The sequence below is a fragment of the Prunus avium genome, chromosome 2 (genome assembly GCF_965620075.1).
Source record: "Prunus avium chromosome 2, drPruAviu1.hap1.1, whole genome shotgun sequence".
Taxonomy (NCBI): domain Eukaryota; kingdom Viridiplantae; phylum Streptophyta; class Magnoliopsida; order Rosales; family Rosaceae; genus Prunus; species Prunus avium.
In genome coordinates, this window is record NC_142285.1 from 42,873,030 (window position 1) to 42,890,247 (window position 17,218).

Below are 17,218 nucleotides of genomic sequence, written 5' to 3' on the forward strand. Positions count from 1 at the left end.
AAAAGATAAGCAAAAGTTAGAATGAGTCAAAGCGATTGATTCCTGGAGGTCCTGATCCATGTCATCACTAACTCACCAGTCATCATAGGGGAGTAAAACTTTATTGTCACATGTTTCTTACTTTGTTCTCTCTATCTCTCATCACATAATGGGACGAGAGTGTGATGAGATAAAAAGAAATGTGCATTAAACATGGGATATAGGTAAGTTTCTCCCCATCAGAGGGTGTGTAATAAAGAACCTCTACAATGGTAGAAATACTAGTACGTAATAAAAATGTTGATAGGAAATGGGACCACTTTTTAATGAGCCATATTTGGGGTTTGTTTGATTTTGATTCAAATTGGGGATTTTGTTTGATTTGGGTTTAATCGGGCCCAGTCAACCGACCCGCTCTAATACCATATTAAAATTTTAGAGGGACGGACCCTTGACCCATTACTAGTAACATCGATATTGTCCCTAACTTAACCACCTGTTTAGCAGGTGTGTGATTTTATACAAAAGACCTCGATGTTATTAGGAGTGGACTCTATGTATTCTTCAACAGTTTCAACTTTCATCCCTCCCTATTTTGAACATTGGAAAGGAATACAACTTACAAGACAAGCTATACATATATACAAAGAGTTGGTACCTCTAGTCTTATTGTAAATTGAGTGACATGCTGCAATTCAAGATATTATTGTAATGGTGTCCTTCCACTCAATCTAATCAAAACAGTGGTAACGTCCGTTAACTTAACTCAGTGAGTCGAAGCTATATGGTCACCGGAAAGCTTCTCATTCGACTTTCTTGAGGCCTGTCAAGATCCAAACTTCGACATAAGCGAGATGCATGTCGGTAACAAAAGTAAAAGCTATAGCAAACTGTATATACCACATATGTTGTAATGTGTATAGCTAGCTCCAGTTGAAACACTTCCATAACATATTAACAAATTATCATATTATATGCTGCTAATCCTACTTATGCTTAGTTAATTAACATAAAGTTTAGCCATATATGCAAATACATACTCGATGTGAGGACGGTGAGCTGCAAAGAGGGCCTGCAGATCCAGTTGGAGAAGTACCTAGTATTGATTTTGCAGGGGAAGCATACAGACGAGGTCTTATGAAGATGGGAGGTTGAATGTATGGGGAAGTGGGTGATCGGAGTATGGGAGTGCTGTATGAAGATAGTGGAGATGGCTCTGGAGTTCTCCAATAAATATGAGATGCAGATTTTCTTGGAGATTTTGAGGGTGATGATCTTCTTGAATATGGTAGCAGGTTGATTTTGATTCTGGAACAAACAGAAACAAAGTAATTATTTGTTAATATAAAATATATTATATATATACACTGAAAGTGTTGACTTTGAAGTTTACAGAGAAGAGAAACATAAAAAATAAAATTCGGGCACTGCTCACTTGTTGTGGACATCGACATAATTATCTGTTTCATCCAGTATATCTTCCTGCAAGACAGAATAAAAGGAGTAATTAGCTTAATTTTCATAAATGGAAATGGTATAGGGTTTAGGGAAAATGGTTATCTCAAACTGATGGATCAAATTGAATTTTTCACAAGTAACTTGGTCACTATAACTTGATACCTGTAGCAGTTCCTCCATAACATCCTCCATTGTTATGATACCAATTACCTCCTCATCCATGCTACTTTGAAGAGATTCTAAATTTCCAGATGATGTATTTCTACCTTTTCCTTGCTTATGTCTATTACTTTGTGTCTGTGATTCTTCGTCTTGCTCCATGACATGCTTTGACGTCGGAGTACAGTATTCAGTTTCAGTAGAATATAGAGGGGATGTGTCCATGGAGAAACTCAGACGATAATTCTGATCATTTCGAGAATTTAAACCTGTAATATCAAGTACAAAAAACCCTGAATGCTATGAGCCTACAACAGTTTGCCTTAAAACTTGATTTTTGGTAATGTAACATTACCTTTACTCTCTGCTAGTGTTGAATGTAACCTTGAATTAGTCTGTGTCTCTAGAAAGCTAGGCTTGCAATCCTTGTTCTCCTTTTCTCCATTAACATCCTTCTTACTCTTCACCACAGCAACCATATGACTATGACCTTTCTGGAACTGATGCAGTATATCATATAAAGGCCAACTGTCATAAACCCTGTTACAGATTATGGACAGAGTTATGCCCCTATAGAGAAAAACAACAATGCTAGAAAAACATGTCAAGACAATTGCAGAGATGCCATAAGGGAGCACGCATACCTACCTTGGAATTCTCCTGATAGTCAAGTATTTTATTGGGGTTTCATCTTCCGGCCGGCTGAAGATCAAATTCTTTGCCTAATATAAAAATATATATATATATATATATTCCAAAAGAGAAACAAGTAGTCGATACATGAGACCAAAAAGGTTGCTTAATTTAGATAAGGAAATAGTAAACAATGAAACCTGGAACTTTTTATGGAAACAAGGAAAATAAAGAAGAGGGACTTGTTCAAAGACTTATTATATACAAGCCCCAATTCTTCCACCCAGACCTTAGGAGCAAATCAATCAATATGAAGATCAACTGTGCGGATGAACTGACTAATAAACAAATTAAAGTTGCTGAGTTGCTTACCAGAATGAGGCCAATAATGTTTGTTCGGCTTCCAGAATATATAGGTATGCGGCTGTGGCCTTTGCTCATTATCAAACCAAGTGTATGCCTAAGGTAAGGATGTACATATAAAGGTCACATAGAAACCAGAAGTAAATAGTATGTACAGATTCGGTTGATGAACGGACGTACATGTCAAGTTTGGAGTTTATGTCAAGGGAAAAAGTTTCAGATATGGGAGTCATTGCATCTTCAGCAGTCTTCAGAGTAAGATCTAGAGCACCACAAATAATTGTAGTCTCATGATGCGACAACTCTCCACCTTTCCCTGCCTAGTGATGAACATGATCACACAATTTAGACTTTGACACTGTCATGAACCAACAGAGTAAGAAGACAGAGGAAACCTCACCTCATTGGCATGCAGATCCACCAATGTTTTCAGTTCTGCTCGTCTTAAGAGTGCCGAATGCCCTTTGCCAAGGAGGCAATCCAACAGCTGGCATGGTCAAAATTCCAAAATACAAATAAGTCTTAATCTCTAAGGTACATATATTGAACATGGTATCTCTAAGGTCCATAGATTGAAGATGTATTACCTTACTGAAAGGGTATGATAGAGGGAAGAAGACCACCATAAGCAACCGTACCAAGTGAGACATTTTTGCACCAAGACTTAGTCCATATCGAGAACATACAGCTTGAGGAATGATCTAACAGAAAAAAGGAAGTATAAAGAATAATAAGATCTCAAATTGCAAGTTCAGGCAAAACAAAAATCAAAGTGCATTGCTGGTAAAACAAATTTACCTCCGCAAATGCAAGTACAAGGGTGACTGACACAAGAATTGCAGCCCAAACTGGGAGAATTGAGTCCAGGAAAATGGGAAGTGCCTTGTAGAAGAACACAATAGATCACTTAATTTGCTTCAGAACATACAAACTTGCATAAATATAGTTTACAATTTATATATATCGTAGCGGCATACCTCCATTGCCAGTGATTTGCCTATAAGGAGAGTACATAAAAGTAGATGCTCATTCTTAACAAGCGGCAGAATCTTTGCTGCAAATTTATAAGAAATGGACAGAAAAAGACATAGCTATTAGGCTTATAAAATGATAGTAATTACAGAACATGTAGCGAAATTCGAGTAGCTGTAGCAGCAACCTGCATTTTTCTGGTCTTGGGGCTGACCAGACTTGATGAGGACCTCAAGATCAACTTGGCTGAAGGACAAGAGCCCTAAAGCAAGGCCTGATGCAATACCAGCAAATGACACAAGCACCAAACATATGACTATAAACACCCAGAAATCAGTCTGACAACAAAAGATGTCGTCCTCTCTCATTGTTATACTAGTGATGTTATGCAACAAACTACTACTGTTATGTATTGATCAAAGAGAAGGGTTGCCTGCCTTTATATTTATACACAACTAGCTCGCTAGTATTGCTCATTATACAAACAACAAAACAAATAATAAAAACTGTTATGAATAGTGGACAAAGACAATCAGAACATGTTGAAGGAGAAATGAAGATCTAGGTTACAGTCTTCTGTCCAAATCCAAGTCCCTACTGCCGAACACCTCCGCCTTTATAGATTCTACGCAAAGAAGATAATTAAAATGTAACTAAAGTTTATAGCTGGAATAAAGACACAGAATATCCACTTTTAATTGGAAAAATGACAAAGGGACAGATAGGAAAAAAAGGAAGCCAAAGTCATCGGAGGCTTCATTTGATTGTGACAATGTGAGAGGCTTTTGGTTGTAGTTCACCAAATTTATTTCTGCGAGCCTGCATCAGATAGCTCTTAACTGTCATGCATGGAAGAACGTAAATAACTGGGGAAGTTAGTATCTGGTCTTCAACTTCACTACATCCAACCACCGAAAGGAACCTTCATTTTTTATTTTTAAATTTCAATTGTGGAACCCAAAAAAGCAATGATTCCACCAAAGCCTCACTAATAATAAGACAGTTCTGCGATTGATATCATAAAACAACTAGAAATTAGGTGAGAGACTATCTAATATCTATTTGCTAGATAGAAAAATGATTTTTGACTAGCATGGTAGTTCAAGGAAATAACAGCTCCATTAGGCAAGTATGGTCCCCTCTGGCATTCAATTAAAACATGTTAAGAACAATTGCTCTTGCACCCGACGTCCAATATTTGAATTCTCCCTCGCTCAATATTACTTGTATTATATAAAAAAACACATTAAACATGATCAAATGGTTATGGGAAAGTGATGTAGTAGGTTTAATATTAAATTAAACAGGAGGAGGGTCTTAACTTCAACCTAGTCATGCCCACCAGTTCACATCAAGTAATTGAAACCAATTTCTACCAGTTTTCATAGAATAGAATTAATGCAACTTGGTGAATCAAACAAACCAACATCTGCAGAAACATTACAAAAACATATCAGTGTCACCCCTTATCATTTGATAGCTATCTGCTCAGATCATATGCCATGCATCATGCTAAGTCAATGCATCAAAAATTACCTAATCACTCATGCAGTGGTTGAGAAGGACCAGAGTAGTAATTACAGATCAAACACGCAAGGGCATGTTTCACATATTAATTCTTCTTTTTATTTTCTTTTGAGTTACATCGTTAGGGGAGTTTTAAATTAAAAAAAACCACCAAAAAAATATTAAGTGGGGGAATTGAACCCGACGTGAATCGAACACGCAACCTTCTGATCTGGAGTCAGACGCGCTACCATTGCGCCACGGATCCACTTGTGATCTTACGTCAGTGTAAAATATATAAATTAACATTGTCAAAGGTAGAGAGAGGTATCTGAGTTGGCAGGTATTACCATTGGGCCTATATATCTAAAAACAATTTGAGAATGATGTCCACAAATAAAAAACACAAAAAACTATTTGAGAGTGTGTGAATAGTGAAATCCTTGGTTGGTGGCGGGTGAAGTCCTTGTAGGACATTCTTATGACCCACCAAATTAATAGTTGAAGTTCACAGTAAGATTTAATTTAAATACCCTTTTTAGAACACTTCAATAATATCTGTGTCCATTCACAGAACTCATCAACACAATTACGCAAAAAAATATACTAAATATCAAATGTTTAAAGAAATAACTGTCTTAGAAAGCTTGAAGTTACATAGTAAGAAGAAATAAACTAAAAAGAAATAGAACAAGCTTTTTACATTTGCAAATTCGGCACAAACCAGATTGGAGGTCAAAAGCTTTTCTTCATCATGCTCATAACAAACTTGCTATAAGGCCGATAATTAAATGTGCGAGTTTTGAGGTCATACACACCAAAATCATGAGGTCTATCATACGCTCGAAATCATAGTTGAAGTATATGCAATCTTGTTGACATCCTGAAATATTTGAAGTTAACACAGCTATTGAAGTGTTATCACCCAAAAGGAGAGCAAAATCACCCAAGCTTTTCTTCTCAATCCACGTACACTTATCAAAATCATGATCGATATACCTTTTAACCATAAGAAATTTTTTCTCATCTAAATTCACGAGGTATATCTTCATGTAGAAGTCTTGTGGTATAAAACGTGGAATCATCGGTTTAACATCTTTATTGAGTCTCATGAAAGCCAATTAACCATCCCTTTGAAGACCCACAAAATCGCTTGGTTGAAATATCTAATTGCAGACTAAGGAGCTTGTCATCCATGACATTATATAACCTCCATATACCATTTTTGCCAGTAGGAATCAATAGCATTGGAACACTTGACAACCTATCATGATATCTCGGCGTATTATCCTCAGCTATACAATGCCATGACTTACACACCATACTGAATTGCGAATAGTCTGATACTGATATCACTCTCTCTAAAATTGAACCCAAAACGTCAATAGGCAACTCTGCCCAATCTGAAAGACAAAAATGAGGAATGTCGATGACGGTTTTATGAAATACATACATAGAAATTAAGGACCACAAGCAGGCAAAGAAAACACCTTCAAAACCAAACGGGAGGGCTAGGTTCTACCACAGATTTTGCAGTATCAACCTGCACAATACAAGACTCAATCACACAATTAGATTCTATGGAAAATTAGAAAATTTTATCCAGCATATATGAAGGAAAAAAATAATGCAAAACTCTAAAAACTTAAATAATAAAAGTAACACCTAGAACAATTTGTTTGATAAAACTTACCTCGATCCATAATTTGAAAGATGGCAAGTTGTTACCCGCTAGTCACCAAAGGCTTCTTCAGATAATTGACTGTGGGAAGTGAAGCTTGGAAATTATTTATCAGAGTTTGGTGAGAGAGGAGGGAGTCTAGAGACTCAGTGGTGATGACGATTGGGAATGTTATGGTGGCAGAAGCCATTGATAAGAGACTTGAGAGTTTGGGAGGTTTTGCTGTGAGGGAATAGAGAGAGAAAGAGGCAAATGTAAGCTCGATAGAAATATTCCTTTGCTTAGGACTTGGGGGAAGGAAGCAGTGGACTGCGGACCAAGACCTTCCATAATTTGTTTGGTTATTTAGCTCTTTATAGAATATTCAATATTGTTATGGGGTGAGTGATGGAGGAGTGTTAGAATTTAGTAGGTGTGATGTGTGTTGCTTTGATATCATTGTTGGTTTATGTGTGAAGGAGTTTAGAATAATAGGACAATAGTTGAACAAAGTGATTTTATTAGATTGGAGGAGAATAGTGCATAGCTTAGTGTAGGCTAATTGGCCTCATTTTTAGCTTATTGGCTTATTGGCTTATTGACCACCACACTTGATTTAGAATAGTTTGAGCTATGTGGCCCTTTACTTATATTGGTGAGCTTATTGGCTCCTCAACATAGCTTTATTTGAATAGCTTTTGCCTCCATTAGTTTGGGAGTTGGCTTGTTTACTTCCACATAGATTGGGAGTTGGTGGATGACTCCACTTTGCTTTGTTGCATTGCATGCCTATTTATAAGCATTCTTTGTCGACATCACCAAGTCCACTGACATCACAAACGTGTGGCTTCATCTAGAATATTCTATATTATACAATATTATTATTGTGGCTATTGTTTAGCCATCATGCTCCACCGCCATAGTCTAGCAACATGAGTGTTCTTGCTCTAGAGAGTTCTTCCAACTTCAACTCTCTTTGTCTAGCCAACATAGTATGTTCTCCACAACTCTAGAATCATTCTTGTATTCATGATTCTTCAAAAACTGTGTAGAACACAAATGGACATTATTTTTCAACAAGAAGCCAAGTAGAAATCAAGAAAAGAGTAGAGAGAGAAGGTTCAGTCCTATTTTTGCTTGGAGTCCCACATCGACTGCAAGAATAAACTTCAGGTGTTTCAAGCTATATAAATACCTTCACCCTCTTTGGGCTTGTAAAGTTTTAGTCCAATTGGGCTAGTTATGAAATTCCTAAGTTGGGTATTCTTAAAAGAACTTTAGTTGAGATTTTTTTGAATGTCAAATTAGGCATGTAAATCTCTTAATATTTCTTTTTGTCAGTTAAAATTACACCTTCTCAAAACCATGACTTTTCTCCCTTTTTTCTTTATATTTTCTCTCTTCTTTTTATTTAACTAATTTTAATATTTATATTTTAGATTTGAAATTGCTGTTATCATTTTTGTTTGTAGACTTTGTGCTCAAAGTTTTACTTTTTGCACAAGGTTTTACTTTAAAAGGTAGAACTTTGTGCACAAAGTTTGCAAACAAAGATGGTCACAGCTATTTTAAATCTAAAATAAAATTATTAAAATTAATTAAACAAGAGAAAAGAGAGAGAGAGAAATCATGTTTTTGTTTTACATACTAGAAAATGCAAAAGATTGATCTGATGCTTTGAGTATTGTAGAATTTGTGTACTTAATTGCATCTTATTTCCTTGAGTAATTTGTGTACTTCATTGAAGTTACTTATGGATCTCTGAATTGAAAGACTAACCCTATTTGATCAAATGTAACTTGAGGTCCATTTATTCTGGAAATCAAAGGTCCATTTAGGCTGGTTAAGACATAGGTTGGTCACCCGCTATGATTTTGTACGAATGATTTATTCACCGATTATCTATTATAGATTGAGTTTGGCATTCTCACTTTTACAGAGTATAACAATTAGTGGATTTGTGGTTCTAGATTTTGGAAATAAAAAAAATCCAGGTAATATGAAATTACTAATCTATAAATATGAATTTAGGAAATCATTTTGGGGCCATTCAAACTTTAATTTCCATCATGCATTCAATGTTAGGCATATATTTTAGGTTTGTCAGCATGATATGTGTTTGCTAATTTTTTGTGCTTAATTAGTGTTATAGCTTTTAGAGTTTACCAAGATTGTTTGCTTCAGTTCTGTTGTCTACCTTCAATATCTTCTTTTTGTTTTTGCCAATGTGACACTTAACGACATTATACAAAAGAACTTCCTAGAGGAATTTGCCGAAAGGAAGTTGGAGAATGATACAATGACAAACTTTGGTGTTGATTTGATGCCACTCTTTGTAATGGATGTTTTCCTCCCATTTCAAAAGTTTCCGCTACTCATTTTTTAACCTCGGTGTTGATCTTTAATTACTGCTCTTGTTCAATATTTTTGTCTTTTGATGTGCTCTTCAGGTACCGTATGGGTATAGTACATATATCCACGAGAAGGGTCTAGAGAGAGAGAGAGCAGACGTAAGTTCATGACAATTTGGTTTGCTGTAATCTCTTTGTTGGAGTGTGTTCTTTTCTTTTATATTTCATATTTAAATTTTTTGCCGTAGAGAATAGTAAGAAGCTTGAGTTAAACTTGATCTGGTGATTAACAATGCTTTTGAGTTTTTTTTTTAATTTTTATTTATTAATAAATTGGTCACACATTTTTCTAGATGCAAAGTTGCATGCAAAGTTTTCAACTTCAATTGGCAAAACTTGAGCAATAAGCAGAGCTTAAAGTGTTGTGGATAAGGCATCTTATTTTACATGTGACACGTAACCTAATGGAATTTGGTTGTAAATCTTCAAATTTATTTCAAAACTCTTTTCTTCGTTGTCTCATTAGACTGTTTTGTATCCAATTTTTCATTTGCAGAGAATACAACGCAAACTGATATATCTCATAGCAGAAGAGCAGGGTTGTAGAGGTATTTGAAAGAATTTAAATTCTCATTCCCCAATATCATTGGTATAAATAAAATAATAAAATAAATAATTCTATCCTAATTAGCAAAAGTGGTATTTTAGCCCTAAACCCTAAAATAACATGACAAAATTGCATATTTAAAGCGTATAGCCGAACGGCTATACTATTTAAATATATTATTTTAAAGGTATAGCCGTGCGGCGACACTCTTTGAATATATCCGAAAATTTTAAAGGTATAGCCGCTCGGCTATGCTCTTTAAATTCATTCGAAACAATCTTGAAGCTTGCACTCGCAGTCACACAGCCATTTCGCTTAAAAGCTTCAAAGACTCGGTCTTGAGCCTCTCTCTCACTCAACTCAAGCTTCGATTTTTTTTCTTTCGTTTCGGCTGCTGCGTTGATTGGATTGGACTGGACTCTCTCTATGAAAACCATCAAATGTCATTCAGATATTGAAATCTCCAGTAAGATAACAACTCTGATGCTATAAGGGAGTTAGGCGGCCTGGGTTGATCTAGGCGGCGCCTAGGCGGATCTAGGCGGCCTGGGCAGTTCTAGGTGGCCCCTAGGCGGCCTGGGCGGTTCTAGGCGGCCACTAGGCGGCCTGGGCGGTTCTAGGCGGCCCCTAGGCGGCCTGGGCGGGTCTGGGCGTCCTTTTTTTTTTTTTTTTTTCCAAATGAAGAAAGACGAAGCTTGTACTCGCACAGGAATGTGGTGGTGAAATGAAGAGACAGAGAAAGGAACACGAAGCTTGCACTCGCAGTCCAATCTTCAAAATTCAAATACTCTCTCTCAACTCAAGCTCTGATTTTTTTTCTTCGGTTTTGGATCCTGTGTTGATTCGATTTTTTATTTGTGCTTTTTTTGTTATTGAAGTTGGCAACGTCAGATAACATCCAAGGCAGTTTATTAGTATGCCAGAAGAAGCCCAGCAGATGGTTCTTTAACCTGAGGCACACCTTGCAGTTTGGCATTGGATTACACCATGCCGGTCTGAATGACAAAGATAGATCTCTAGTTGAGGAGCTTTTTGCAAACAACAAGATTCAGGCATTTCTGTTTTACCTCAGTAAGCATGAGTCTTTCCTGAAAAACACATTAGGAAAAGAGAATATAAAAGGATCATTTTCTTAATCGATATACTGATTAGGCATATGTATTAAATTATAGGTATTGGTTTGTACCAGCACATTGGCATGGGGTGTAAACCTTCCAGGTCATCATCTGTTCATTATTAAGGTAAGGCAAAATTTGTGCTGTATCTTTTTCATTTGGTTCCTATATTTACAAAGGTTTCTAGCAGGAGTATATTGCAGCAGCTGTTCTTCAGGACAAATTTACGTAAGTGTTGATTCTCTTGCAGGGAACAGAATATTATGATGGGAAAACAAATATATTGCAAATGATGGTTTTGGTCACACATGACTATATAGAATAAAAAATGGAAAGAAAGAAATATGTGAATCAGATTACATGCTTTTCTCCCTTTATAATCAACAGTTGCTCATATTCTACAAGAAAGATGGGAGTAAATGTGCATCACAATCCGCCAGCCTAACAATCAATAAACACAAATCATATTACTTTCTGAATATTTGCCTCAAATATTAATACTAGGAATAAGGTTGTTTGGGGTTTTGAATATCAGAAAATCTAATAAAGTCAATGGATGAAGTCTTGCAGTCCTATATCTAATCAATAAAGCATTTTCCTTTTTATTTTTTCAATACTCTACGCCTATCTTTTTTTGGCTGTTAAAGTTCAAAACGCCTATCATTTGCATTTCTGTTGTGACAATGATCCTCTTGTACTTAAATGTGGTGAAGACACAAGTTAAAAGCCTTTGGTTTTTATTAATTTGTGTCCGTAGTACAAAACCATACATGAGCATAGTTTTCTACAAATGTTTAATCCAGCTTACTATGGCTTGGACAATACTGAACCTGAGTTTGATATAAAGTGGATAAGGACCGCTTAGGTGATCCACATGTCAAAGTCAATATGCTATTTCAGGTCAGAGTTGTCTTCAACTATATGTTTTTCAAATAAAAACTTCATGTCGTTTTCCTTTTTAGTTCTCTCATCGTTTTATTCTCTTACCATGCATGAATTCTGCATTCAAGCACATTTCTCGCAGTTAGAATTACCAATAAGTGATTATGTCACAGACTTGAAGTCAGTATTGGATCAAAGTATACGAATCATCCAGGCCATGAAGCTCAATTACTTGCAGCATCCTCTGCAAATGGTCGTGCAGGTTTTCTTCTTAGTAGTTACTATTCTGACTTCTTAGTAGTAGTACTTGCCTAGAATAAAAGACTAGTGCTAGTGCGAATTGGGCATTCTGCCTTGTTTATATTATTACATTCAGAACTTGGGGGAAGGCACCAGTGGACTAAGACCTTGCATAAATAATAACAATTCGTTCATTTATACAGTGTGTAAGAAAAAAGAAAAGAAAAGAAGAGGCTAATCTAGACTTCTCCGTCTGACCATAATTACACATGCAGTTTGAACAGCACAGGCATATATGTAAATTAGACTGGCGTTGCTCTCCTCTACTATGACAGGATGATGCAGAACCAGGCCTTTTTGTTTGTATGATGAATCATTTACTTCGACATTGTAAGTATCGGTCAGCAGGCCAGGCCAAAGCTGGAAGGATTACCAGCCAATATATATTAGACCTTGAATCAGTTGAAGTGCGCTAGTTCAGCTTGGGATGCAGTTTTTTCCACAGCCATCCACCAGTTGTCATCTTCTGAATCGATGTTTTCCTATTTGCGGAAGAAACTAGGACAAATCAGAGTTCAGGAAAATGAGTAAAGATTGGATGCATTTCATTGTAGGCGATGGTGCAAACATGGCGTTGAAAGAATATGATATGGCAAAATGAAAAATGAAAGGTTTCTCATGTCCTAGTTTTGAATCCAACAGAGGTGGAGAGAGAAAGCTAGTTCCTGTTGTGTGGCTCAGCCACAGAGCCAAATTTATTAAACAGCAAAGAGATAGCAAGAGAAAAACTTTGGATGCACGTACACATAGTCTCACCATATTGCTGATGTCTATCTTCTTATTTTCAACATCATCTGCAACTCTTATGGCTTCAAGCCACCATGAATCTGTAATGCAGCTGCTAGTCATGTTCTCATCCCCATAAGGAACACATTCATGATCATTTCGATATTCATGCACCATTTCAGGGATGATATCCAATGGAATTGGACGCGAGGGAGAACGATAACCTGATGCCATCCATATGTGAGTTGAAATTGGTCAGTTATTGATTAAAAGAGATTGAAAAATAGGTAAAATATTTCCTCACCTCTACAGTCAGGATCATGACATTTCTGATAATAAGCCGCCCTTCTGAGGTCAGCAATGTATATCACTGATAGAATGATTACGCCTATTAGCAAGTTTGTCTTACATATAAGAAAGAGTGGGGTAGGGGAAGTGCCAGACAGAATGCAGCTGAGAGTGTAATCTGAAAAACACTTCAACATGTACACGCAGACATACACAGACTAAGAAATGCAACAACATATAAGATTTTTACCATGATTGCTTTTATGCTGTCTGCCGATTCGCTCACAGTATCTGTTTCTTGACATGCTGTAGACCATGTGTCCAAACTCTGAGAACCAGTACCAGCTACGAATTTTACCTAGAATAGCAGCAAGTTATTTACAAAATGACAAAAAAATAATAATAATAACAAACGTTTCTGATGCAGGCTACAAGATACCACCTGATACATTTCCTACGGTAGCAACAGACACTATAAATGCATCCAAAGCTGGGAATGGAGATTTCCCAAGGAAGTACGTTGCTGAAACATCAGTTGTGCCACCATTCAACGCAAATTCTTGGGGCCAACGGTGACATTTTCCAAAGTTATGGTTTACCTGGAAAAACAAGGAATTGGTATAGTTAAATGACCTATTGCCAATACCGAAGGTAGAAGAATGCTCTAAGAATACCAATAGTTTGTCCTCAAACTAACCACATAATATCAATAAGATTTAGTATCTTATATCTGTCAGCATCAAATCAAAAAGCATGGAACAGTTATGAAATCCGAATTACCTCTGTATCAAAATGCAGAGTCTTTATACAATCAAGATCTGTTTTGCATACTAGAAGCTTCTCACAATCAACATCCAAATTGCAGATCAAGGATGCCATGAACATCTCCTCCTCAGATTGCTGTCGAACAACATAACTTTGATCATAAGATTAAGGCATACGATAGTCAAAGCATAAAAAATCCAAACACCACTAACAAAAGTCCAGGTTGAAAATATTATGTTAATCAGAAGGGTGGCATACCATGTCCTTGGCTTTGAAACGCCCTGTAGGTAGAAGCACTGAATTCTTCCCTGCCTTTGATGATAGAGCTAAACGAAAGCAACGATTTCGGGTATATACAGCAGTGTCCACAAATAGTTGACTAGCGGAGTTCGAAGACTTTGAATCTTTTCTAACAAAAAATTTTCCAAATCTTCCATCCATCTCCTTTGCACTTGAAATCCGTGAGCATATCTGATAATATGTCATCACATACTGACAATAGTTGATATTTCTACACGGAAAAGAAAAAAAAAGGAAAAATCATAGTAAATGAAGCAGATTCTGTTCATCACAGTAAAAAGAGGCTAAAAATTATGGAAAATTTGCTTCTTAAATATGATTTCTGTTTTGAATTTATGTGTGGAAATTTAATTGAGAAAAAAAACCCCTAGGATACAACCTACAGTAATCTCAAACTCCATTAGATTTGGAAGTAAGAAAAAGTTTCTGTAATCTTCACCAAGTCATACCTCAGTGACAAATGCACCTGCATGTGAGTTGTCCTTAAAAGCAGTCTTCTCTATGCGAATGATTAGGTGACGAGAGAACTTTGCTGCATACAAGTATAGTCAGAAGTGACAATCAATTTCAAAATGCAAGCTCCTAATGAAATTTTCAATAGAGGAATCAAAACCCAATATAATACAAATATTCAAAGACAGCATCCTCATGTATAAGGGGGGTAATAATTGTGATCCACACCTTCAGTAGAGGAATCAAGCTCCAATATCCATTCCTTGTTTCCTTGAATAGAATACTTTTCAAGTAAGGCTTCGAAAATGACTGAAATCAAGACATCAACCATTTCATCTCCATTTCTGCCTGCATTGTCTCTCCTATTGAACTCCAAGTCAAAGTAAAGGTGGCATGGTAAACCCTGAAAGCAACACATTCAAAATTTAGGAACCACGCCCAATTTTGTTGCATATGGTACCCATATTTTTGTTTAGTGCTTCTAGTGAAGAGAAGGAAAGAAAATTCATGACCTCCTGAATCACTTCATAATGGTGACGGAACTTGGGATTCATATTGTTGTACCTGAAACAAAAAAGCAAAACAAAAGCATTACAAGTACATCAAGAATAGAACTTCAGACAGTGAACAAGTATAATAATCCAAAAGGACACAAAAAAGCGCAACCTTCTCCAGAAGTCGTCATAAGTTGAAACAAGGAACCTTCTTTGTCCACTATAGTGATCTTGATAACTAAAAACATGAACGTTCCCATTCCCTTTGGCAAACTGCATTGCTTCATCCTGCCTTGGAAATGTCGCCCATACTTCCTTCCTAAACAAACAAAAAGCCAGGTCAAGTAACATTGTTAAAAAAATATAAGAAGAGAACAAAAAGTTCTTGAAGCAGATAAATCAGGAGGAAGAATTACACAAATACCTTGAACTCAATCTTTTTTGTGTAGCAAGATCAACACGTATTTCACGTAACAATCGCAGCAAAGATCTTGATGGTTTTTTAGGAGGCACCCCATTTGGAGACCCATAGAATACAACTGGAGAAAACTGCTTTGCACGGTTAAAGTTGTTTGCTTTAACAGTTCCCGAACCAGACTGAAGAAACAGTGATATATATTTTAGGTAAGCAAAGCAGTAGGACAAAAATTATAGGGTGAATATCAATTGGCAAGTGCACTAAAAGAACATTTCAGCTATCAACAACATAAAAGGTCAAACTTCATTGAACTAAGGAGGAATTCAAGCACAATTATACACACAGACACAAGAAATCATACTAAGAAACAATGAAGACTATAACATGAATACAAGTTAAGTGGGCAAGAAATCACCATTTCGGAGTAAATACCTTCTCCGCAGAAAGTTGTATTTCTGATGCATTTTTCTGTGTTTGATCTGCTGCTGATCCTGGAGAAGAGACCTCCTGGGTTTTACTTCTTCGCTTCAAGTTGCTTTTGCTTCTCTTTCTTTCCCTCAAAGCAGATTCTTGTAAAATCAAAATTTCAAAACCAGAGTAATAACTCAAATATGCGTTGGAAGTAACAGTATCAAATCAGACACTAAAAATAAAAATAAAAATCGAATATCAGACACTAACAGTATCAAATCTTCCTCAATAATATGTTTCGCAATGCATGTCTTCCAATTCGAAACCCTAATTTGACGTTTTTCAACGACATAGCCTCCAACCGAAACGCGTTGTCAATTTGGTAAATGCGCCTGAGATACGCTTTCTTTGTTTTCCCTTTTGTATTCTCAGTAACCAAACAGAGTGGAGAAGGAGATAGAGAGAGAGCTTACGAGGAGGGGAGATGCCGCATTTGAAGCACTCGAACAACCGATCAACGTCGTCCATGGTCACTGCTCCACTCTATTGCTTGCTTCTTCGTCACAAATTTTCTTCGTTCTTTTTATTTTATTTTATTTTTATTTTGGGTTATATCTAATATCAATATACTGAACTTTCTTTAGATGAGCGGCAATTTGAATTTTGGAAAGGTATAGATAATTTGATTGGAACCGTTTTTTTCCCGCTCCAGTTTGTTTCCGTCGCTTAGGCCACGTCAGTTGGTATTTATTTTTGTTTTGGTACTAAAACTAACCTTAAGTACTTGTTTATTTGCTTAAGAAATTTGCATCATTTCTTGATTTTATGTGCGTTATTCTTGATGCACTAGGGTGGTGATTAGAGGCGGCCCATGGGGTGTGCGAGCTGTGCGACCGCACAGGGCCCCCAAAATTTAAGGGCCCCAAATTTTTCCGAGTCAACACATTCAATTAATTAAAACATGAAAATAAAAATGAAATATTAAATATCACCCCACAACGCCACATGCAAGGCCCCAAAACCAAAACCAAAACCAAAATTGAATTGAATATTAATTATTAACAACTTCCACGACTTAGAGACTTCCATCAAATTTTGGATTGTAAAAACCCAAGCTTTAGCCCTTTCCCCAAAATCACAGTTCTTTTCTCCCTCCCTCATTCACATGAGAATTAACCGAGCATTGAAATTGGAAAATCAATTTATCAGCTTTGTGATTTGGAAGAGTGACTAAAGAAATTTTTATGGGAAGCTCTTTCCGAAGGTGTTCCTCCCGTGTCAGAAAATTTTGTTTCTATATGGATTTTTTTTTCCTACTTGTATATGCAGGGCCTCAACATCCATATTTGCACAGGCCTGATGTTAGTTTTCTGTGTAT

General features: G+C 36.5%; 2 protein-coding genes and 1 non-coding gene across 6 annotated transcripts; all 3 read right to left on the minus strand.

Annotated features, from left to right (window-relative positions):
• Nucleotides 1-354: 354 nt before the first annotated feature.
• On the minus strand, nt 355-4,165 carry LOC110767739 (CBS domain protein with a domain protein (DUF21)). The gene is made up of 13 exons (XM_021971369.2): nt 3,752-4,165; nt 3,570-3,646; nt 3,391-3,474; nt 3,180-3,293; nt 2,993-3,079; nt 2,773-2,912; nt 2,602-2,689; nt 2,245-2,318; nt 1,952-2,136; nt 1,600-1,865; nt 1,415-1,461; nt 1,020-1,287; nt 355-802 (listed from the first exon to the last, which is right to left on the minus strand). Exons 1-13 carry the CDS (start codon nt 3,930-3,932, stop codon nt 746-748), a joined length of 1,668 nt encoding a protein of 555 aa, XP_021827061.1. The 5' UTR covers nt 3,933-4,165; the 3' UTR covers nt 355-745.
• Nucleotides 4,166-5,266: 1,101 nt separating this feature from the next.
• TRNAW-CCA (transfer RNA tryptophan (anticodon CCA)) lies at nt 5,267-5,338 on the minus strand. The gene has a single exon. It is a non-coding gene; the product is annotated as a tRNA-Trp (tRNA).
• Nucleotides 5,339-12,016: 6,678 nt separating this feature from the next.
• On the minus strand, nt 12,017-16,463 carry LOC110767699 (DNA primase). 4 transcript variants are annotated; one of them, XM_088248104.1, is made up of 14 exons: nt 16,314-16,463; nt 15,862-15,998; nt 15,436-15,608; nt 15,184-15,330; nt 15,030-15,081; nt 14,746-14,920; nt 14,514-14,596; nt 14,023-14,235; nt 13,780-13,899; nt 13,442-13,598; nt 13,250-13,357; nt 13,016-13,081; nt 12,742-12,935; nt 12,017-12,483 (listed from the first exon to the last, which is right to left on the minus strand). In XM_088248104.1, exons 1-14 carry the CDS (start codon nt 16,366-16,368, stop codon nt 12,445-12,447), a joined length of 1,719 nt encoding a protein of 572 aa, XP_088104230.1. In that variant the 5' UTR covers nt 16,369-16,463; the 3' UTR covers nt 12,017-12,444. The 4 variants fall into 4 exon arrangements, with proteins under 4 accessions (XP_088104230.1, XP_088104229.1, XP_021827011.2 ...); XM_088248103.1 differs by having other exon boundaries at nt 12,017-12,467; nt 12,730-12,935; XM_021971319.2 differs by having other exon boundaries at nt 12,017-12,467; nt 16,314-16,460.
• Between the last annotated feature and the right edge of the window lie 755 nt (nt 16,464-17,218).

What these genes read in the sequence shown, in the direction of transcription:
- LOC110767699 (XM_088248103.1), bottom strand. Translation starts at nt 16,368, where the DNA reads ATGGACGACGTTGATCGGTTGTTCGAGTGCTTCAAATGCGGCATCTCC. An exon ending in TACAACTTTCTGCGGAGAAG is followed by an intron (nt 15,609 to 15,861) that starts GTATTTACTCCG and finishes CTGTTTCTTCAG; the next exon opens with TCTGGTTCGGGAACTGTTAA. An exon ending in TCATGATCCTGACTGTAGAG is followed by an intron (nt 12,936 to 13,015) that starts GTGAGGAAATAT and finishes GGATGGCATCAG; the next exon opens with GTTATCGTTCTCCCTCGCGT.
- LOC110767739 (XM_021971369.2), bottom strand. Translation starts at nt 3,932, where the DNA reads ATGAGAGAGGACGACATCTTTTGTTGTCAGACTGATTTCTGGGTGTTT. An exon ending in ATAAACTCCAAACTTGACAT is followed by an intron (nt 2,690 to 2,772) that starts GTACGTCCGTTC and finishes TCCTTACCTTAG; the next exon opens with GCATACACTTGGTTTGATAA. An exon ending in GCTCACCGTCCTCACATCGA is followed by an intron (nt 803 to 1,019) that starts GTATGTATTTGC and finishes GGATCTTGACAG; the next exon opens with GCCTCAAGAAAGTCGAATGA.